Source organism: Manis javanica, chromosome 2, assembly GCF_040802235.1.
Source record: "Manis javanica isolate MJ-LG chromosome 2, MJ_LKY, whole genome shotgun sequence".
Taxonomy (NCBI): Eukaryota; Metazoa; Chordata; class Mammalia; order Pholidota; family Manidae; genus Manis; species Manis javanica.
In genome coordinates, this window is record NC_133157.1 from 91,389,842 (window position 1) to 91,414,241 (window position 24,400).

General features: G+C 40.3%; 1 protein-coding gene across 2 annotated transcripts in view; it reads left to right on the forward strand.

Moving 5' to 3' along the window:
• SHC3 (SHC adaptor protein 3) overlaps positions 1 to 24,400 on the forward strand; it is a 187,136-nt gene that overhangs the window by 95,060 nt on the left and 67,676 nt on the right. For both annotated transcript variants that reach the window (XM_036992455.2, XM_036992456.2), the window contains one exon: positions 10,456 to 10,582. In XM_036992455.2, the coding sequence (XP_036848350.2) occupies positions 10,456 to 10,582 (127 nt within the window). The remainder of the gene's footprint in view (positions 1 to 10,455; positions 10,583 to 24,400) is intronic.

Consider the following 24,400-nt stretch of genomic DNA (forward strand, 5'->3'; position numbering starts at 1 on the left):
TCGATTGTAGGTAGCCGGCTTGACCCTGGATTCCAGATATTCCCCATTGTCTTCACCAAAATGAGCAGATGCTATATCATATTGTCAGAGGTAATTGAGGTGTGCAGGCAGCCAAGTGGGGCAGCAGACCAGCTGGGGCAGGAGGCCCTGGGACACTGTGAGCTTCAGGCACACACCTACATCCAGACACCCCACCCTGCATGGTACAGCTCCCACGTGTAATCTGAAAGCGGCCCCATTACACCCAGATATGGACAAACGCCTCCTCCTGTCCAGTCCTGCTCCACTGCCAGCCAATCCTCCCCAGAAGCCTAGTTGCCCTGCTCATCCCTGGAGGCTCGTGTCCAAGCTCAGGAACAGTCCCCTGACACCCTACAAAGCTGCTAGGACCTCAGACACAGCTTGGGTGGAGAATCCAGACATTCCAGTACTTTCCATCCCCATGGACCCCTGACTACAACTCCCACCCACCACCCATGTCTTCTTTACAAAACTAAAGACCCACCCGCGGGACTCCAGCTAGGCTGGGGGTGGGTTGACGAGGATGCTACCCTGGATTTCTGACAGCTGCCTCCATGCCACACCCCCATCCTTAGCGCCCATTGACCCTGGGGGTTTGCAACAGCACCCACAGCACCTCCCTGTTAAAATTCTCTGGTTTGCTTTGCAGAACATTTCTCTACCCATATACCTGCATGTATAGTCTCCTTTTTAAATTCTTATACAAAGGTGATCTTGCTTTTTCTGTTTTGCAACCTCCTGCCCCAACACCGTATCTTGGACATATTTTCAAGACAGCCCACAGAGGACAGGCTAGCTGACCCGGTGTCACTGGAGCTGACCAGACCCTCTCCCCAGGCCCACTGATGCTCAGGGCTACCACAGACTCCACATTCTTCCCGCGGTGCTGTGCGGCCGTCTGAAGGAGGCATTAGCTGAGAAGCAGGGCTGTCTGGGTGGTGTGTCAGAGGACCTCCTGTGTGATGCTCTCAGGACCAAGACAACTTAAACTTTTATTTTGTTGGTCTTATACTTTTTAACATCTTTTTTTTAAAAAACATTTTATTAAAGTGTCAATATACAATTATTATATTGGTTTCAGGTATACAATGCAGTGATTCAACAGTTACCCACATTATTAGATCCTGACCCCAATTAGTACAGTTAGTATCTATAAACATAGAAAGATATTACAGGATCATTGTATTCTCCATGCTGCACTTCCATCCCTGTGACCAACTTATACTATGATTGAGAATTTTTTCTTCGTTTGTTTGTTTTTTTTTTTTAGAGGGCATCTCTCATATTTATTGATCAAATGGTTGTTAAAAACAATAAAATTCTGTATAGGGGAGTCAATGCTCAATGCACAATCATTAATCCACCCCAAGCCTAATTCTCATCAGTCTCCAATCTTCTGAAGCATAATGAACAAGTTCTTACATGGTGAACAAATTCTTACATAGTGAGTAAGTTCTTACAAGGTGAACAGTACAAGGGCAGTCATCACAGAAACTTTCGGTTTTGATCACACATTATGAACTACAAACAATCAGTTCAATTATGAATATTCATTTGATTTTTATACTTGATTTATATGTGAATCCCACATTTCTCCCTTTATAATTATTATTATTATTATTTTTAATAAAATGCTGAAGTGGTAGGTAGATGCAAGATAAAGGTAGAATACATAGTTTAGTGTTGTAAGAGAGCAAATGTAGATGATCAGGTGTGTGCCTGTAGACTATGTGTTAATCCAAGCTAGACAAGGGCAATAAAACATCCACGTATGCAGAAGATTTCTCTCAAAACAGGGGGGTTGAGGTTCTAAGCCTCACCTCTGTTGATCCCCAATTTCTCACCTGATGGTCCCCCTGCGACTGTTCCTGTCTTAGGTTGTTCCTCCCTTGAGGAATCTTACCCGTCTCTGGCTAACCAGTCATCTTCCGGGGCCATACAAGGAAATGTAAAGTTGGTAAGTGAGAGAGAGGCAATATTGTTTGAAAAGGTTAGCTTTTTACTTCTTTGCAGATTCATGCCCTGTGGCTTCTATGCCCAGCATTTGTCTTGAGGTATCTTTACCACTTGGAGGAATTATGATACTCGGTGAATTCGATATGAGGCACGAATTCTATTTAAGGGTTGTAATTAGGAAGGAAGAAGAAAAGCTATAGAGGTAGCAGACAGAAGAAAACATGGGAAGATTGAATATTTCTTTGACATATCTTCTTGTAGAGTAACTTAAGCATGTATAGGTTTTAAACTACTAATTAAATTGCACACACACATTAACATAATAGGAATACAGTTATATAACCAAAGCAGATCTATAATTACCAGCCATCTCCAGTGAAGCCAAGAAAACCAGTTAGGCACCCTAGGAATTTGTAAAAATTTGTCTATGATATAATGGATATTGTCCAACTGTATTTGAACAGTCTGAGAGAAATCAGACAAATTAAAACAACCCATTCCTGGGAACTGTTCACATCCCATATGTCCTTTTAACAATAGATAGTCTGTAGTTGTAAGATTTTGGAGCGCTACAACTTGAACTTCTCCTAATTCTTGGTTGAGTTCCAACAGTATAGATCCAGTCAAATTTGTTGTTTTACTGTATGCACAGGCCAGCTTAGATTCTTCATTCCAATAGTAAGTCCAGGAACCGATGGGATGAATGCAGTTACAACTGCAGCATCGCCTGGATCTTTGTTGAGGTTTTTTGATGACCATCTTCTGGTATGACTCTTCCAGAGACTGCTGATTTTGGAAGTTCTTCTTCAAGTCATATCTTACATCATTTTTGGGGTAGCCAAATTAGGCTTTGATCCTCTGTATAAACACAAACAGACCCTTTGCCCACACTTTGATATGCCCTTTATACCATTGTATAGAACTCATTGGAGGTCACCACCCAGGAACTGCTTTTTTTTTCTTTTAAGAGAAAGGAATATTATCAGAAAAATGTACTTCCATAGCCGGTCATCTGAAACCCTTTAAGTGATCAAAATTAAAGATATTTAAAGCATGCATTAATCATTGATTTACAGTTAGTTTTATCCTATCAGGGAGTAATCCCCCTTCTCTTTCTTTTTTTTTTGTTATCTTTAAACTACACTTACATAAAGAATATTATGTTTACTAGGCTCTCCCCAATACCAAGTCCCCCCCCACAAACCCCATTACAGTCACTGTCCATCAGCATAGCAAAATGTTGTAGAATCACTACTTGTCTTCTCTGTGTTGCACAGCCCTCCCCTTTCTCACACCCCCTACATTATGCATGCTAATCATAATACCCCCTTTCTTCTTCCCCCCACTTATCCCTCCCTACCCACCCATCCTCCCCAGTCCCTTTCCCTTTGGTACCTGTTAGTCCATTCTTGGGTTCTGTGATTCTGCTGCTGTTTTGTTCCTTCAGTTTTTCCTTTGTTCTCATACTCCACAGATGAGTGAAATCATCTGATACTTGTCTTTCTCCGCTTGGCTTATTTCACTGAGCATAATACCCTCTAGCTCCATCCATGTTGCTGCAAATGGTAGGGTTTGTTTTCTTCTTATGGCTGAATAATATTCCATTGTGTGTATGTACCATATCTTTATCCATTCGTCTACTGATGGACACTTAAGTTGCTTCCAATTCTTAGCTATTGTAAATAGTGCTGCAATAAACATAGGGGTGCATCTGTCTTTCTTAAACTTGATTGCTATGTTCTTAGGGTAAATTCCTAGGAGTGGAATTCCTGGGTCAAATGGTAAGTCTGTTTTGAGTATTTTGATGAACCTCCATACTGCTTTCCACAATGGTTGAACTAATTTACATTCCCACCAGCAGTGTAGGAGAGTTCCCCTTTCTCCACAGCCTCGCCAACATTTGTTGTTGTTTGTCTTTTGGATGGCAGCCATCCTTACTGGTGTGTGGTGATAGCTCATGGTGGTTTTAATTTGCATTTTTCTGATGATCAGTGATGTGGAGCATCTTTTCATGTGTCTGTTGGCCATCTGTATTTCTTTTTTGGAGAACTGTCTGTTCAGTTCCTCTGCCCATTTTTTAATTGGATTATTTGATTTTTGTTTGTTGAGGCATGTGAACTCTTTATATATTTTGGATGTCAAGCCTTTATCGGATCTGTCATTTACAAAAATATTCTCCCATACTGTAGGGTTCCTTTTTGTTCTATTGATGGTGTCTTTTGCTGTACAGAAGCTTTTCAGCTTAATATAGTCCCACTAGTTCATTTTTGCTGTTGTTTTCCTTGCCCGGGGAGATATGTTCAAGAAGAGGTCACTCATGTTTATGTCTAAGAGGTTTTTGCCTGTGTTTTTTTCCACGAGTTTAATGGTTTCATGACTTACATTCAGGTCTTTGGTCCATTTTGAATTTACTTTTGTGTATGGGGTTAGACAATGGTCCAGTTTCATTCTTCTACATGTAGCTGTTCAGTTTTGCCAGCACCATCTGTTGAAGAGACTGTCATTTCTCCATTGTATGTCCATGGCCCCTTTATCGAATATTAGTTGACCATATATGTTTGGGTTAATGTTTGGAGTCTCTATTCTGTTCCACTGGTCTGTGGCTCTGTTCTTGTGCCAGTACCAAATTGTCTTGATTACTATGGCTTTATAGTAGAGCTTGAAGTTGGAGAGTGAGATCCCCCCTACTTTATTCTTCTTTCTCAGGATTGCTTTGGCTATTTGGGGTCTTTAGTGTTTCCATATGAATTTTTGAATTATTTGTTCCAGTTCATTGAAGAATGTTGCTGGTAATTTTATAGGGATTGCATCAAATCTGTATATTGCTTTGGGCAGGATGGCCGTTTTGAAAATATTGATTCTTCCTAGCCACGAATGTGGGATGTGTTTCCATTTGTTAGTGTCCCCTTTAATTTCTCTTAAGAGGACTTGTAGTTTTCAGAGTATAGGTCATTCACTTCTTTGGTTAGATTTATTCCTAGGTATTTTATTCTTTTTGATGCAATTGTGAATGGAATTGTTTTCCTGATTTCTCTTTCTATTGGTTCATTGTTAGTGTATAGGAAAGCTACAGATTTCTGTGTGTTAATTTTGTATCCTGCAACTTTGCTGTATTCTGATATCAGTTCTAGTAGTTTTTGGGGTGGAGTCCTTAGGGTTTTTTATGTAGAATATCATGTCATCTGCAAATAGTGACAGTTTAACTTCTTCTTTACCAATCTGGATTCCTTGTATTTCTTTGTTTTGTCTGATTGCTGTGGCTAGGACCTCCAGTACTATGTTCAGTAGCAGTGGGGAGAGTGGGCATCCCTGTCTACTTCCCGATCTCAGAGGAAAACCTTTCAGCTTCTCACTGTTCAGTATAATGTTGGCTGTGGGTTTATGATATAAGGCCTTTATTATGTTGAGGTACTTGGCCTCTATTCCCATTTTGCTGAGAGTTTTTATCATGAATGGATGTTGAATTTTGTCAAATGCTTTTTCAGCATCTATGGAGATGATCATGTGGTTTTTGTCTTTCTTTTTGTTGATGTGGTGGATGATGTTGATGGATTTTCAAATGTTGTGCCATCCTTGCATCCCTGGGATGAATCCCACTTGGTCATGGTGTATGATCCCTTTGATATACTTTTGAGTTTGGTTTGCTAATATTTTATTAAGTATTTTTGCATCTACGTGCATCAGGGATATTGGTCTGTAATTTTCTTTTTTGGTGGGGTCTTTGCCTGGGTTTGGTATTAGGGTGATGTTGGCTTCATAGAATGAGTTTGGGAGTATTCCCTCCTCTTCTATTTGTGGAAAACTTTAAGGAGAATGGATATTATGTCTTCTCTGTGTGTCTGGTAAAATTCTGAGGTAAATCTGTCTGGCCCGGGTGTTTTGTTCTTGGGTAGTTTTTTGATTACCTTTTCAATTTGTTTGCTCATAATTGGTTTGTTTAACTTTTGTGTTTCTTCCTTGGTCAGTCTTGGAAGGTTGCATTTTTCTAGGAAGTTGTCCATTTCTTCTAGGTTTTCCAGCTTGTTGGCCTATAGGTTTTCATAGTAGTCTTAAATAATTTTTATTTTTGTGGAGTCTGTCGTGATTTTTCCATTCTCATTTCTGATTCTGTTGATTTGTGTTGATTCTCTTTTTCTCTTAATAAGTTTGGCTTGAGGCTTGTCTCTTTTGTTTATTTTCTCAAAGAACCAGCTCTTGGTTTCATTTATTTTTTGCTATTGTTTTATTCCTCTCAATTTTGTTTATTTCTTCTCTGATATTTATTATGTCCCTACTTCTGCTGACTTTAGGCCTCATTTGTTCTTCTTTTTCCAGTTTCGATAATTGTGATGTTAGACTCTTCATTTGGGATTGTTCTTCCTTCTTCAAGTGTGCCTGGATTGCTATATACTTTCCTCTTAGGACTGCTTTCGCTGCATCCCACAGAAGTTGGGGCTTTGTGTTGTTGTCATTTGTTTCTATATATTCCTTGACTCTATTTTTATTTGTTTTTGATACATTGATTATTTAGGAGTATATTGTTAAGCCTCCATGTGTTTGTGAGCCTTATTGTTTTCTTTGTAGAATTTATTTTTAGTTTTATACCTTTGTGGTCTGAAAAATTGGTTGGTAGAATTTAAATATTTTGGATTTTGCTGAGGCTCTTTTGTAGGCTAGTATGGGGTCTATTCTGGAGAATGTTCCATGTGCACTTGAGAAGAATGTATATGCTGTTGCTTTTTGATGTAGAGTTCTATAGATGTCTATTAGGTCCATCTGTTCCAGAGTGTTGTTCAGTGCCTCCGTGTCCTTACTTATTTTCTGCCCAGTGGATCTATCCTTTGGGGTCAGTGGTGTGTTGATGTCTCCTAAAATGAATGCATTGCAGTCTATTTCCCCCTTTAGTTCTGTTAGTATTTGTTTCACATATGCTGGTGCTCCTGTGTTGGGTGCATATATATTTAGAATGGTTATATCCTTTTGTTGGACTGAGCCCTTTATCATTATGTAGTGTCCTTCTTTATCTCTTGTTACTTTCTTTGTTTTGAAGTCTATTTTGTCTCATATATTAGTACTGCAACCCCTGCTTTCTTCTCTCTGTTGTTTGCCTGAAATATGTTTTTCCATCCCTTGAGTTTTAGTCTGTACATGTCTTTGGGTTTGAGGTGAGTTTCTTGTAAGCAGCATATAGATGGGTCTTGCTTTTTTATCCATTCTATTACTCTGTGTCTTTTGATTGGTGCATTCAGTCCATTTACATTTAGGGTGACTACTGAAAGATATGTACTTATTGCCATTGCAGGCTTTAAATTCATGGTTACCAAAGGTTCAACGTTAGCCTCTTTTGTATCTTACTGCCAAACATAGCTCGCTTATTGAGCTGTTATATACACTGTCTGGAGATTCTTTTCTTCTCTCCCTTCTTATTCCTCTTCCTCCATTCTTGATATGTTGGGTGTTTTGTTCTGTACTCTTTCTAGGAGTGCTCCCATCTAGAGCAGTCCCTGTAAGATGCCCTGTAGAGGTGGTTTGTGGGAAGCAAATTCCCTCAGCTTTTGCTTGTCTGTGAATTGTTTAATCCCTCCATCATATTTAAATGATAGTCATGCTGGAAACAGTATCCTTGGTTCAAGGCCCTTCTGTTTCAATGCATTAAATATATCATGCCATTCTCTTCTGGCCTGTAGGGTTTCTGTCGAGAAGTCTGATGTTAGCCTGATGGGTTTTCCTTTATAGGTGACCTTTTTCTCTCTAGCTGCCTTTAAAACTCTTTCCTTGTCCTTGATCTTTGCCATTTTAATTATTATGTGTCTTTGTGTTGTCCTCCTTGGATCCTTTCTGTTGGGAGTTCTGTGTATTTCCTTGGTCTGTTCGATTATTTCCTCCCCCAGTTTGTGGAAGTTTTCAGCAATTATTTCTTCCAAGATACTTTCCATCCCTTTTTCTCTCTCTTCTTCTTCTGGTACCCCTATAATACAGATACTGTTCCTTTTGGATTGGTCACACAGTTCTCTTAATATTGTTTCATTCCTGGAGATCCTTTTATCTCTCTCTATGTCAGCTTATATGTGTTCCTGTTCTCTGATTTCAATTCCATCAATGGCCTCTTGCATCTTATCCATTCTGCTTATAAATCCTTCCAGAGTTTGTTTCATTTCTGTGATCTCCTTTCTGGCATCTGTGATCTCCCTCCGGACTTCATCCCATTTCTCTTGTGTATTTCTCTGCATCTCTCTCAGCATGTTTATGATTTTTATTTTGAATTCTTTGTCAGGAAGACTGGTTAGGTCTGTCTCCTTCTCTGGTGTCTCTGTGATCTTGGTTTGCCTGTAATTTTGTCTTTTCATGGTGATAGGAATAGTTTGCAGAGTTGAGATGAGTGACGGCTGGAAGAACTTCCCTTCTTGTTGGTTTGTGGCCTTCCTCTCCTGGGAGAATAGCGACCTCTAGTGGCTTTTGCCGGGTAGCTGTGTGCAGACAGGGCTTCTGCTTCCTGTCCAGCTGCTATGGAGTTTATCTCTGCTGTTGCTGTGGGCATGGCCTGGCTCGGGCTGCTACTCCAAAGTGGTGGAGTTGCGTTGGAGGGGGAGCGTCCAGGAGGCTATTTATCTCTGTAAGGGGCCTCCGTGCTACCTGCAGCCCAGGGGATTAAAGTGCCCAGAGATCCCCAGATTCTCTACCTCTGGACTACGTGTCCCACCCCGCCCCTTTAAGACTTCCAAAAAGCACCCGCCAAAACAAATCAACGACTACTGGAAAAAAAAAAAAAAAATGGCTGCTCGTTTTACTTTATTCTCCAGCGCCAGCCTCAGGCACCCTCTCACTGATCTTGCTGCCCTATTTCCCTAGTATTGGGGTCCCTATCCCTTTAACATCTTTTTAAAAGACATTTTTATAATATGCATAATATTATATACATACAGGAATACGTGTTAATAATTTGTAACTACGTAGACATGTATTTGGGACACATGCTTGGGGTAGCAAACCATTCTTTGCTGTAGGAATGTATGAAAACACCCTTATGCCCTCTGATTTAGAGAAGTGAAAGCATCTGGGGTTCAGTGGGTGTGACAGGCACCACTGGTGCTCCTGACATCCTGTCTCCTGCTGCTGCCGAGTCACAGAAGGCTGCTCCAGCCAGCACCTCCTGGTCAGGAGGGGCTGGGTGAACGTCCATGTGTGGGCCCAGTGCAGAGCTCGGGAGCCCATCAGTGCAGGGCCTGCTGCTCCCTCTTCCCCGGTTGGAGGGGGCCTGGTGTTGAGATTCAGGATGGAGATCAAAGCAGGGTTACCACTGGGATTGCTGCCCAGAAACGAGTAAGAATGCGATTGTCACCAGCCCTAGGAGATGGGACTGTTTGATACCCCTTTATTGCCAGGGCAGTCAGCCCTGTGCTGCACGTCCAGCTCACATCCAGCACCCCCCACCTGTGCCTTGGAGGACCCCTCCTTGAAATACAATGACATCCTATTGTTGGCCAGAGAAAGAGAAAGGTGTGTGTGACAGATGGTGACACAGGCATTTATCAGTGTCTCCAGGAAGAACTTAATCCCACTCGTAACAAGACCCTGTCAGTGGTCACAGCCACCCATGGAGGGGCTGGGCCCCCTGTGGATGTGTGGGTGAGTGTCTGTGGAGGTGGGGACCTTCTCCCACACCCTCCCCTGCTCCACTCTCTTTCCTCTGAATGTGTCCCGTGGTTGTACCGCAGTCATATGGGCTGGAGGGTGCCCACCACAAAGAGGTTAAGGCTGTTTCAAGCTCTGAGGGTCCCTCGCCTGGCCACCAACACCCCTGACTCTGATCTAGGCTTTAGCACAGGCTGCTTTTCTGAGAACCTGCATGAATATCCAGGCTCCCATTAGAGTGGATGAACATACTGGTGGTCCCATGATTAATTGAGATTCCTTTAAATTCATCTTAAAGGTGTGGTTCTTGTTTCAAGCTGCCGCGTTTGGTGATGACATTCACTCCGAGCAGGAAGTAAACAAACAACTTACTCTATGTCCATCAAACAGGCCAGGATTCTCCATTTTTTAAGGCTCATGGGCCTTAATGGAACTCATTTCTTTGTCCAATCTGGTTCTTTGTTCTTTCGAGGTTTCCTTCCAAACCCTGTTTCTCTTTTGAATTCTGAATTGGTATTTTATAGACTGTAAAAAAGTTGAGAGCAACTGCTTTGAACTTTAAATTTTTTAAGTTTTTTTTTTTACATCATTTAACAAAGTGAAGTTTTTCTCTTGTAACAGCCTGTATGTTATTTTTTACAGATAGAGAACCTTTAATTTTGGAGGAAACAGGCTATTAAGAAATGCATTCCTACTATGAAAGGGCACAGCTGCAGGGCCCAGTGGAGCTGCTGGGCACCGCCAGGGGCACTCCCCCCTCCTGCCCTCCTCCTCGCCCTTGCTGAGGGGTTTCGCCTCAGGACTGGGTTGTGTGGAGGAGGCGGGGATACCCCGTGTCCCTAACTGGCCTTGTCCCTGCTCTCACAGCTTGTCACATTCTGGAATGCTGCGACGGGCTGGCGCAGGACGTAATTGGCTCCATTGGACAAGCCTTTGAGCTCCGGTTTAAGCAGTACTTGCAGTGTCCTTCCAAGATTCCTGTTTTCCATGACCGGTGAGTAATGCTGTGACACTGTTTGATTTACAACTGGTACCTCTTACAAAAGCAGGAAAGGAGAAAACCAGTGCCCCAAGGTGAGTCTGCACAGACACAATTAACCACAGGGCTTTCTGGGGCCCTGGCCAGTGCTGGGCCAGGCTCAGGAAACCGACAGGTGGAGGCTGACACGCAGGTGATGCTCTGAATGTAAAGGACATTTTCTTGAAACCATGGAGTCAGTAGCCAGGATTCCAACAAAGCATCGTAATATGTTCTTGCTGTGATTGCTCTGCAGCCACGTGACATACCTGTGGGCTCCTTCCTGGGTCTGTGTGCTTCCACAGGTTTTGGAGTTACCTGTCCCCGTCACCAAGGTCAGCCACGGGTCTGATCAGACTCCCCATGGGGGCTGCTTCCCTGGCCTCTGTAGCTTTGAGACACGGAAGCGTCTGTGTGGCCCTGGGCAAGGTCTTGCCGGCCTGAGCCTCAGCAGCTTGCTCTGTGAAAGAGGAATAATAGTGGCTTGACCGTTGTTTATGTAGGATGAAATCGTTTATGTTAGAGGAAATTGTAAATACGAACAGGATCTGTAAGAAACATTCAGAATCCACCTCAGAGTTTCCTTCGGACACAAGGGTGGCTCACGCAGCCTATGGCATCAGAAAGGGAGTCTCAGTGGGCACTCACTAGTCTTCCCTGATTGAACCTTCATAAGGAAAGCCTGTCACAGTGCTGGGTTCACTGTGAACACAACTGTACTTCTCCTAAATTTACTTAGTTTTTCCCCAACCTTGGCCGCCATGTTCTGTGACTTAATCCTGAAGGCAGTGTCTACATCTACTTCCAATTATTACGAAGGTGTCTGCCCTTCTCTAGAAGTCTTCAACTTTCTTAAGAGAGACTTAATTTTTTTTCTCATCCACTTGGAAATATCTTTTAATATATTTGTTTTGTAAGTGCCTGTGAAGGCCCCACTTTTTCCTGGATGAGAGAAGCTCCCACAGGCCTGTGGGTAAGAAGAATTAGTGTTAGAAAGAGACAAGGCCAGCTGGCCTTTGGCAGGAGAATAGGTGGATCGGCTTAATATAATGGCTATTAAAGATAGTAGATTGGAATATATGTGTTGCCAGAATAAATCTCAACAATTTTAATTTTAATTTTTCTATTTTTTTGAGAGGGCATCTCTCATATTTATCGATCGAATGGTTGTTAACAACAATAAAATTCTGTATAGGGGACTCAATGCACAATCATTAATCAACCCCAAGCCTAATTCTCAACAGTCTCCAATCTTCTGAAGCATAACGAACAAGTTCTTACATGGTGAACAAGTTCTTACATAGTGAATAAGTTCTTACATGGTGAACAGTGCAAGGGCAGTCATATCACAGAAACTTTCGGTTTTGATCACGCATCATGAACTATAAACAATCAAGTCAGATATGATTATTCGTTTGATTTTTATACTTGATTTATATGTGAATCCCACATTTCTCCCTTATTATTATTATTATTATTTTTTTAATAAAATGCTGAAGTGGTAGGTAGATGCAAGATAAAAGTAGAAAACATAATTTAGTGCTGTAAGAGGGCAAATGTAGATGATCAGGTCTGTGCCTATAGACTAAGTATTAATCCAATCTAGACAAGGGCAACAAAACATCCACGGATGCAGAAGATTTCTCTCAAAACAGAGGGGGGGTGAGGTTCTAAGCCTCACCTCTGTTGATCCCCAATTTCTCACCTGCTGGCCCCCCTGTGACTGTGCCTGTCTTAGGTTGTTCCTCCCTTGAGGAATCTTACCCGTCTCTGACTAACCAGTCATCTTCCGGGGCCATACAGGGAAATGTAAAGTTAGTAAGTGAGAGAGAAGCAATATTGTTTGAAGAGGTTAGCTTTTTACTTCTTTGCAGATTTATGCCCTGTGGCTTCTATGCCCAGCATTTGTCTTGAGATATTTTTACCACTTGGAAGAATTATGATACTCAGTAATTTTTTATATGAGGCATGAATTCTACTAAAGGGTTGTAATTAGGAAGGAAGAAGAAAAGCTATAGAAGTAGCAGATGGAAGAAAACATGGGAAGATTGATTATTTCTTTGACATATCTTCTTGTAGAGTAACATAAGCATGTATAGGTTTTAAACTACTAATTAAATTGCATGCACACATTAACATAATAGGAATACAGCTACATAACAAAAGCAGACCTACAATTACCAGCCATATCCAGTGAAACCAAGAAAACCAGATAGGTACCCTAGGCATTAGGGAAAACTCATCAGTGATATGATGGATATTGTCTAACTGAATTTGAATAGTTTGAGAAAAATCAGACATATTAAAACAACACATTCCTGGGAACTGTTCACATCCTATATGTTCTTTAAACAGTAGATAGTCTATAGTAGCAAGATTTTGGAGTCCTGCAACTTGCACTTCTCCTAATTCTTGGTTGAGTTCCAACAGTATAGATCCAGTCAAATTTGTTGTTTTACTGTATGTACAGGCCAGCTTAGATATCTCCTTCTTCATTCCAATGGCAAATCCAGGAACTGGTGGAACGAATGCAGCTGCAACTGCAACAGCGCCAGGATCTTTGTTGAAGTTTTTTGATGATCATCTTCTGGAATGACTCTTCCAGAGGATGTTGGTGTTGGAAGTTCTTCTTCATATTATATCTTAATTTGTTTTCTGGGTAGCCAAATTAGGCTTTGATCCTCTGTATAAACAGAAACTAACCTTTTGCCCACTTTGATATGCCCTTTATACCATTGTAAGAACCTGTTGGAGATCACCACACAGAAACTGCTTTTTTATTTAAAAGAAAGGAATTTTATCAGAAAAATGTACTTCCATAGCTGATCATCTGACACCCTTTGAAAGATCAAAATTAAGGATATGTAAAGCATGCATTAATCATTGATTTGCAGTTAGTTTTATCCTATCAGGGAGTAATCCCCCTTTTCTATCTCTCTCTTTTTTTTTTGTTATCATTAATCTACAATTACATGAAGAATATTATGTTTACTAGGCTCTCCCCTATACCAAGTCCCCCCCACAAACCCCATTAGAGTCACTGTCCATCAGCATAGCAAAATGTTGTAGAATCACTACTTGTCTTCTCTGTGTTGCACAGCCCTCCCCTTTCTCACACCCCCTACATTATGCATGCTAATCATAATATCCCCTTTCTTCTTCCCCCCACTTATCCCTCCCTACCCACCCATCCTCCCCAGTCCCTTTCCCTTTGGTACCTGTTAGTCCATTCTTGGGTTCTGTGATTCTGCTGCTGTTTTGTTCCTTCAGTTTTTCCTTTGTTCTCATACTCCACAGATGAGTGAAATCATCTGATACTTGTCTTTCTCCGCTTGGCTTATTTCACTGAGCATAATACCCTCTAGCTCCATCCATGTTGCTGCAAATGGTAGGATTTGTTTTCTTCTTATGGCTGAATAATATTCCATTGTGTATATGTACCACATATTTATCCATACGTCTACTGATGGACACTTAGGTTGCTTCCAATTCTTTGCTATTGTAAATAGTGCTGCAATAAACATAGGGGTGCATCTGTCTTTCTTAAACTTGATTGCTACGTTCTTAGGGTAAATTCCTAGGAGTGGAATTCCTGGGTCAAATGGTAAGTCTGTTTTGAGCATTTTGATGAACCTCCATACTGCTTTCCACAGTGGTTGAACTAATTTACATTCCCACCAGCAGTGTAGGAGGGTTCCCCTTTCTCCACAACCTCGCCAACATTTGTTGTTGTTTGTCTTTTGGATGGCAGCCATCCTTACTGGTGTGTGGTGATACCTCATGGTGGTTTTAATTTGCATTTCTCTGATAATTAGTGATGTGGAGCATCTTTTCATGTGTCTGTTGGCCATCTGAATTTCTTTTTTGGAGAACTGTCTGTTCAGTTCCTCTTTCCATTTCTTAATTGGAGTATTTGTTTTTTGTTTGTTGAGGTCTGTGAGCTCTTTATATATTTTGGATGTCAAGCCTTTATTGGATCTGTCATTTACAAATATATTCTCCCATACTGTAGGGTTCCTTTTTGTTCTATTGATGGTGTCTTTTGCTGTACAGAAGCTTTTCAGCTTAATATAGTCCTACTTGTTCATTTTTGCTGTTGTTTTCCTTGCCCGGGGAGATATGTTCAAGAAGAGGTCACTCATGTTTATGTCTAAGAGGTTTTTGCCTGTGTTTTTTTCCACGAGTTTAATGGTTTCATGACTTACATTCAGGTCTTTGGTCCATTTTGAATTTACTTTTATGTATGGGGTTAGACAATGGTCCAGTTTCATTCTTCTACATGTAGCTGTTCAGTTTTGCCAGCACCATCTGTTGAAGAGACTGTCATTTCGCCATTGTATGTCCATGGCTCCTTTATCAAATATTAATTGACCATATATGTTTGGGTTAATGTCTGGAGTCTCTAGTCTGTTCCACTGGTCTGTGACTCTGTTCTTGTGCAGTACCAAATTGTCTTGATTACTATGGCTTAATAGTAGAGCTTGAAGTTGGGGAGTGAGATCTCCCCCCAGTTTATTCTTCTTTCTCAGGATTGCTTTGACTGTTTGGAGTCTTTGGTGTTTCCATATGAATTTTTGAACTATTTGTTCCAGTTAATTGAAGAATGTTGCTGGTAATTTTATAGGGATTGCATCAAATCTGTATATTGCTTAGGGCAGGATGGCCATTTTGATGATATTAATTCTTCCTAGCCAAGAGCATGGGATGAGTTTCCATTTGTTACTGTCCCCTTTAATTTCTCTTAAGAGTGTCTTGTAGTTTTCAGGGTATAGGTCTTTCACTTCTTTGGATAGGTTTATTCCTAGGTATTTTATTCTTTTTGATGCAATTGTGAATGGAACTGTCTTCCTGATTTCTCTTTCTATGAGTTTATTGTTAGTATATAGGAATGCCACAGATTTCTGTGTGTTAGTTTTGTATCCTGCAACTTTGCTGAATTCTGATATTAGCTCTAGTAGTTTTGGAGTGGAATCTTTAGGGTTTTTTATGTACAGTATCATGTTACCTGCAAATAGTGACAGTTTAACTTCTTCTTTACCAATCTGGATTCCTTGTATTTCTTTGTTTTGTCTGATTGCCATGGATAGGACCTCCAGTACTATGTTCAATAACAGTGGGGATAGTGGGCATCCCTGTCTTGTTCCCGATCTCAGAGGAAAAGCTTTCAGCTTCTCACTGTTCAGTATGATGTTGGCTGTGGTTTTATCATATATGGCCTTTATTATGTTGAGGTACTTGCCCTCTATACCCATTTTGCTGAGAGTTTTTATTATGAATGGATGTTGAATTTTGTCAAATGCTTTTTCAGCATCTATGGAGATGATCATGTGGTTTTTGTCCTTCTTTTTGTTGATGTGGTGGATGATGTTGATGGATTTTCAAATGTTAAACCATCCTTGCATTCCTGGGATGAATCCCACTTGGTCATGGTGTATGATCCTTTTGATATATTTTTGAATTCGGTTTGCTAATATTTTATTGAGTATTTTTGAATCTATATTCATCACGGATATTGGTCTATAATTTTCTTTTTTGGTGGGTTCTTTGCCTGGTTTACCAAAACCAGGGTGATGTTGGCTTCATAGAATGAGTTTGGGAGTATTCCCTCCTCTTCTATTTGTGGAAAACTTTAAGGAGAATGGGTATTATGTCTTCTCTGTGTGTCTGATAAAATTCCGAGGTAAATCCGTCTGGCCCGGGGGTTTTGTTCTTGGTAGTTTTTTGTTTACCGTTTCAATTTCTTTGCTCATAATTGGTTTGTTTAACTTTTGTGTTTCTTCCTTGGTCAGTCTTGGAAGGTTGTATTTTTCTAGGAAGTTGTCCATTTCTTCTAGGTTTTCCAGCTTGTTAGCATATAGGTTTTCATAGTAGTCTTTAATAATTCTTTGTATTTCTGTGGAGTCTGTCATGATTTTTCTATTCTCGTTTCTGATTCTGTTGATGTGTGTTGATTCTCTTTTTCTCTTAATAAGTTTGGCTGGAGGCTTATCTATTTTGTTTATTTTCTCAAAGAACCAGCTCTTGGTTTCACTGATTTTTTTCTATTGTTTTATTCTTTTCAATGTTGTTTATTTCTTCTGTGATCTTTATTATGTCCCTGCTTCTTCTGACTTTAGGCCTCATTTGTTCTTCTTTTTCCAGTTTAGATAATTGTGATGTTAGACTATTCATTTGGGATTGTTCTTTCTTCTTTAAGTGTGCCTGGATCGCTATATACTTTCCTCTTAAGACTGCTTTCGCTGCGTCCCACAGAAGTTGGGGCTTTGTGTTGTTGTCATTTGTTTCCATATATTCCTTGATCTCTATTTTAATTTGCTCATTGATCCATTGATTATTTAGGAGCATGTTGTTAAGCCTCCATGTGTTTGTGAGCCTTTTTGTTTTCTTTGTAGAATTTATTTCTAGTTTTATACCTTTGTGGTCTGAAAAGTTGGTTGGTGGAATTTCAATCTTTTGGAATTTACTGAGGCTCTTTTTGTGAGCTAGTATGTGGTCTATTCTGGAAAATGTTCCATGTTCATTTGAGAAGAATGTATATCCTGTTGCTTTTGGATGTAGAGTTCTATAGATGTCTATTAGGTCCATCTGTTCTAGTGTGTTGTTCAGTGCCTCCATATCCTTACTTATTTTCTGCCCAGTGGATCTATCCTTTGGGATGAGTGTTGCGTTGAAGTCTCCTAAAATGAATGCATTGCATTCTATTTCCCCCTTTAGTTCTGTTAGTATTTGTTTCACATATGCTGGTGCTCCTGTGTTGGGTGCATGTATATTTAGAATGGTTATATCCTCTTGTTGGACTGAGTCCTTTATCGTTATGTAGTGTCCTTCTTGATCTCTTATTACTTTCTTTGTTTTGAAGTCTATTTTTATGATACTAGTACTGCAACCCCTGCTTTCTTCTCTCTGTTGTTTGCCTGAAATATGTTTTTATATCCCTTGACTTTTAGTCTGTGCATGTCTTTGGGTTTGAGGTGAGTTTCTTGTTAGCAGCATATAGATGGGTCTTGCTTTTTTATCCATTCTATTACTCTGTGTCTTTTGATTGCATTCAGTCTATTTACATTTAGGGTGACTACTGAAAGATATGTACTTATTGCCATTGCAGGCTTTAGATTCGTGGTTACCAAAGGTTCAAGGTTAGCTTCTTTAGTATCTTACTGCCTAACTTAGCTCGCTTATTGAGCTGTTATATACACTGTCTGGAGATTCTTTTCTTCTCTCCCTTCTTATTCCTCCTCCTCCATTCTCTATATGTTGGTTATTTTATTCTGTGTGCTTTTGTGTTTCCTTTAACTGATTTTAGTGGGTAGTTGATTTTATTTTTTGTCTTTAGTTAGTATTTGGTTGGTCTGCTTTCTTTGCTGTGATTTTATTTTCTCTTGTGGCATCTGTTTGGTCTTAGGCATGCTCCCGTCTAGAACAGTCCCTCTGAAATACCCTGTGGAGGTGGTTTGTGGGAGGCAAATTCCCTCAACTTTTGCTTGTCTGGGAATTGTTTAATCCCTCCTTCGTATTTAAATGATAATCATGCTCGATACAGTATCCTTGGTTTAAGGCCCTTCTGTTTCATGGCATTAAATATATCATGCCATTCTCTTCTGGCCTGTGAGGTTTCTGTTGAGACATCTGATGATAGCCTGATGGGTTTTCCTTTATAGGTGACCTTTTTCTCTCTAGCTGCCTTTAAAACTCTTTCCTTGTCTTTGATCTTTGCCATTTTAATTATGTTTCTTTGTGTTGTCCTCCTTGTGTCCTTTCTGTTAGGAGTTCTGTGTATTTCCGTGGTCTGTTCGATTATTTTCTCCCCTAGTTTGTGGAAGTTTTCAGCAATTATTTCTTCCAAGATACTTTCCATCCCTTTTTCTCTCTCTTCTTCTTCTGGTACCCCTATAATATGGATATTGTTCCTTTTGGATTGGTCACATAGTTCTTGTAATATTTTTTCATTCCTGGAGATCCTTTTATCTCTCTCGGTGTCAGCTTCTATGTGTTCCTGTTCTCTGGTTTCTATTCCATCAATGGCCTCTTGCATCTTATCCATTCTGCTTATAAATCCTTCCAGAGTTTGTTTCACTTCTGTAATCTCCTTCCGGGTGTCTGTAATCTCCCTCCGGACGTCTGTAATCTCCCTCTGGACTTCATCCCTTAGCTCTTGTATATTTCTCTGCATCGCCGTCAGCATGTTTATGATTTTTATTTTGAATTCTTTTTCAGGAAGACTGGTTAGGTCTGTCTCCTTCTCAGGTGTTGTCTCTGTTATCTTTATCTGCCTGAAATTTTGCCTTTTCATGGCAATAGAGATAGTTTGCAGAGCTGGCATGAGTGACGGCTGGAAGAACTTCCCTTCTTGTTGGTTTGTGGCCTTCCTCTCCTGGGAGAACTGCGACCTCTAGTGCCTTGTGCTGGGCAGTTGCATGCAGATGGGGCTTCTGGTTCTTGCCCGGCCACTATGGAGTTTATCTCCACTGTAGCTGTGAGCGTGACCTGCCTCGGGCTGCTCCTCTGATATGGTGGAGCCGCGTTGGAGGGGGAACAGCCGGGAGGCTATTTATCTCTGTGATGGGTCTCCATGCTCCCTGCTGCCCAGGGGGTTAGAGTGCCCAGAGTTCCCCAGATTCCCTGCTGCTGGACTAAGTGTCCCAGGACATTTCCATCCGGCGGTGGGGTCTGTGTCCCTTTAAGACTTCCAAAAAGCACTCACTTTTCTTTGTCCCCAGGGTGCTGGCTGCAGGGACCCGTTCACAGTTCTTACTGTCCTGTTTCCCTATTATCCAGGACCCCACACATGCACTGTGTCTGCGCTCTGGTGTGGATGGCTAGGGCTGGGTGTTTAGCTGTCCTGGGCTCCCTCTCCCTCCCCACTCTGACTCCTCTCCTCCTGCCCGGAGCTGGGGTATGGGGCACTCGGTTCCTGTCGGGCTGGGGCTTGTATCTTACCCCGTTTGCAAGGTGCTGGGTTCTCGCAGGTGTGGATATGTTCTGGCTGTTGTCCTTTGTCTTCTGGTCTCTTATAAAGAGTTGTCTTTGTTGTATTTTCAAAAACATATGTGGTTTTGGGAGGAGATTTCTGCTGGTCTACTCACGCTGCCATCTTGGCTCCACCTCTCAACAATTTTAAATGGAGTGAAAATGTCTATGAAAAGTTAATGGAATTTTGAAAACACATACACAATTGTGTCTGCAGTTTGTGGATGAATGTGTGTGTATAAGGAGCATACAAACATGCAAGGACATGACACACTTACTCTAGGGTAGCCGAGGCTGAGAGGGCTTTCACTGCACTTGCCAAGTGTGTTTCCTCCCTAGTGGAAATGTCCCATTATACAAGGAGAATCTTACAGAGAAAATCTGTACACCCACCTTCTAGATTCTACCATTAACATTTTCCCCTTAGTTTCACATATCTACCCATCCAAATAAGTTTGACAAATTGTATTTCCTAAAAAAAAAGGAAACAAATAGAGCAAAATCCTCACACTTGTTTAATCTCAGTGGTGGAGGTGTGGGTATCTCTATGTTAATTATACTTTTGACAGCCTTGTGTGTTTTGATTTACTTCTGTAGTTTTGAAATGTTGCTAGAAGTGAAATACATATTGTAACAATAATAGGTACAAAAATGGGTCAAGGGGCCTTGAACTACCAGGCTTCTCTGGGAACATACTTGGGTATGAAGGTCCTGTATATTTTCTGTATAATCAAGTCTGAAGATGTTTTGGTAGAAGAAAATGAGGTAGACCAGACCTTGTCTACTGAGAAAACCTTCAACTCTAAATACAAGTATGGGCATCACATGTCTCGTTCACAATGGCAGCAGTCAGGGCAGCTGCCTCTTGCTTTGTTGGGGGAGTGGGTTGCCTGACATCTGTCTCCCCTTGTGTGACCAGCAGCTCCTCACATCCTCTGAGCAGGTCTGAGAGCCTGGAAACATGTGGGGACAGATATGCCACCTTCTGTCCCAGCCAGGGACAGCCTGGCCATGAGAGAACCCACCCTTGCTCCAGCTGCCACATCCCTGACTCCCCTCCCTGCCCTGTTCCCCAATCCTAGACTGTGGGGGTGCTGGTGGGTTTTCCTTCTGATATGCCAAGTTCCCAGGGGCCCACAACTTAGGGGCTTCTATTTCCAAGGAGTTCTCCTTGGCTGTCTACTTGCTTCTTCAGGCCGTTTCTCTCCAAATTGGGAAATATGAGCCAGAGGTATGAAAATCTGGTACACACCACCTCGCGGCCCACACTGCTGGGAGTGATAGTGTGTGGAGGCACATGGCAGTGAGTGCGGCCATGTTCGGGCTACCAGCTGCCCCAGAACACCCAAGTTCTGTGTTTTTAGCACATGGCTCTCTCTTCCCTTCTTCTTTTGCTGCTGGTGAATGGGTGGCTTCACTTATTAATGAATTCCATTTTGTTTGTTGCATTAATCACTAAGGGAGAGACTCAAACTGATTGGGATTCATCATCCATCTTAAACTGGAAATCAAATATGGTACTTTTAAATGAAAGGGGTTTCTTTTGTGGTATGATTTTCCTTGGAAGATTTTTCCTGCAACTTTTCTTACAAAAACCCCAGGTCATTTTCAACACAAAACCAGGGAAGACAATGAAAAACAATCCAAATGTTGTTAGAGCTCCATTTTTACATGTGATATGTAACCCATTTATGGTAAAATTTACCCTTTGGAAGTATGTTATTCAGTGGTATTATTATGTTCAAAGATTGTGCAACAATCACCACTACCTAATTCCAGAACATTGCATTACCCTAAAAAGGAACCTCACACCCACTAGCAGTTGCTATCCGTTTTCCAACCCATTCTCCCAGGCAACCACTCATCCATGTTCTGTCTTCATGAATTTGCCAATTTTGGATATTTTGTATAAATAGAGCCATACAATATGTATCTGCCTTCATGCTTAGCAGAATGTTTTTGTGATTCATCCACATTGCAGCATGAACCCATATATCATCCCTTTCAGGGTTGAATAATACTCTACTGTACAAATATACACTCCTTTTTTACCTATTCATTTTATGAATATCTGAATTGTTTCCACCTTTTAGATCTTATGAATAACACTTTTGTGAAGTTGTGTACAGTTCTTGTGTGGACAGATGTTTTGATATACTTAGATAAATACCTAGGATTGGAATTGCTGGGTCACATGCTAACTCTGCTAAATGTTTTGAGAAACTGCCAAACTGTTTTCCAAAGGGGGTGCACCATTTTACAATTCCACCATCAGTGTGTGAGGGTTCCAGTTTCCCCACACTCTCACCAACCCTTGTTACTGTCCTTATTACTATTTGATTATAGCTGCCCTATTGAGTCTGATTTTTGTTTGCATTTCCCTGATGACTAATGATGTCAAACATCTGTTCATGTGCTTATGCTTATTTGTAAATTTACTTTGAAGAAATGTCTGCTGAAATCCTTAGCCCATTTTTAAGATTGAGTTATTTGTCTCTTATTGTTGAGCTGTAGAAATTCTTTATATTTTCTGGATATGTCTCTTTTCAGATATATGATTAACAAATATTTTCTCCCATTTTGCATGCTGGCTTTTCACTGTCTTGATAGTGTCCTTTGAAGCACAAATTTTTAATTTTGATAAAGTCCAATTTACTTCTATTTTTTCTTTGATTATTTTTGCTTTTGGTATTATGTGTAAAAAAACACTACCTAATTCAAGGTCATAGAGATTTATGCCTACATTTTCTTCTAAGTTTTAGCTCTTATATTCAAGCCTTTCATCCATTTTGAGTAGTTTTTTTGCAAGTGGTATGAGGTAGAAATCCAACTTCATTCTTTTGCATGTGGCTATCCAGCTGTCACAGCTCCATTTGTTGGTAAAACTCTTCTTTCACACATTGAATTGTTTTGGCACCCTTTTTGAAATTAATTCTGCATTACTGCATGGTTTTATTTCTGGAGTCTCAATTTTATTCCATTCATTGATATGTCTTTCCATATCCCAATATCACATAGTCTTGAGTACTGTAGCTTTGTAGTAAGTTTGAAATGGGTAAGTATGAGTCCCCCAAATTTGTTCTTCTCTTTCAAGATTGTTTTGTCTATTCTGGGTCCCTTGTAATTTCAAATCGATTTTAATATAGCTTTTCTAGTTTTTCAGAAAAAGACAATTGGGATTTTGAATCTGTAGACCAGTTTGGGAAGTACTGCCATCTTAACAACACTAAGCCTTCCAGTCCATGAACACAAGATGTCTTTCCAATTATTTAAATTTTTTTTCATTTCTCTCAACAATGTTCTGTAACTTTCAGCATACAAGTCATACTTGTTTTGGTGAGTTTTATTACCAAAATAATAAATATCCTTTTTGTTTTGATATTATGATAAATGGAACTGTTAATTCTACTCTTATTTCTTTCCATTAATGTATAAAAATACAATTGATTTTGCACATTGATGTTGTGTCCTTCAAGCTTAGTGAACTTATTAACTCCTGTCATGTCTGTGTTCATGTATTCCTTAGGATTTTCTATTTATAAGATCATGTCTCAGATATAGTTTTACTTCTTTATTTCTAATCTGTATGCCTTTTTTTGGTATCATTAATATACAATTACATGAGCAACATTGTGGTTACTAGATTCCCCCCATTATCAAGTCTCCACCAAATACCCCATTACAGTCACTGTCCATCAGGGTAGTTAGAGGCTATAGAAACACTACTTGTCTTCTCTGTGCTATACTGCCTTTCCTGTGACCTCCTCCCCACTATGTTATGCCCCTTATTTCCCTTCTCCCTCCCTTCCTACCCACCCTTCCCAGTCCCTTTCCCTTTGGCAACTGTTAGCCCATTCTTGTGTTCTGTGAGTCTGCTGCTGTTTTGTTCCTTCAGTTTTTGCCTTGTTCTTATACTCCAGAGATGAGTGAAATCATTTGGTACTTGTCTTTCTCCACCTGGCTTATTTCACTGAGTATAATATCCTCTAGCTCCATCCATGTTGTTGCAAATGGTAGGATTTGTTTTCTTCTTATGGCTGAATAATATTCCATTGTGTATATGTACCACATCTTCTTTATCCATTCATCTACTGATGGACACTTAGGTTGCTTCCATTTCTTGGCTGTTGTAAATAGTGTTGCAATAAACTTAGGAGTACATTTATCTTTTTGAAACTGGGATCCTGAATTCCTAGGGTAAATTCCTAGCAGTGGAATTCCTGGGTCAAATGGTATTTCTATTTTTAGTGTTTTGAGGAACTTCCATACTGCTTTCCACAATAGCTGAACTAGTTTCCATGCCCACCAGCAGTGTAGGAAGGTTCCCCTTTCTCTACATCCTCACCAGCATTTGTTGTTCCTAGTCTTTTCTCTAATCTGTATGCTTTTTATTTCTTTTTATTATTTAATTGCCTCGGCTAGAATCTTTAGTACACTCATGAATATAAGTGGAAAGAGAGGACATCCTTGTCATGTTCCTGATCTTAAAGGGAACGCACCCAGTCTTTCACCATTAACTATACTGTTAGCTGTAGGCTTTTTATAGATGCCCTTTAATAGGTTTAGAAATGCTCTTCTCTTCCAAATTAGTTGAATATTTTTATCATGTAAAGATGGTGGACTTTATCAAATGTTTTTTCTGTCTATTGAGATGAGTATTTGGTATTTGTTTTTATTCTATTGATATTATATATTTTGACAATTGATTTTTAGATGTTGAGCTGACCTTGCATTACTGGAATAAATCTCTCTTAGTCATAGCATATAGTTGTTTTTATATGTTACTGCATTTGGTTTGTCAGCGTTTGTTAAGTATTTTTCCATCCA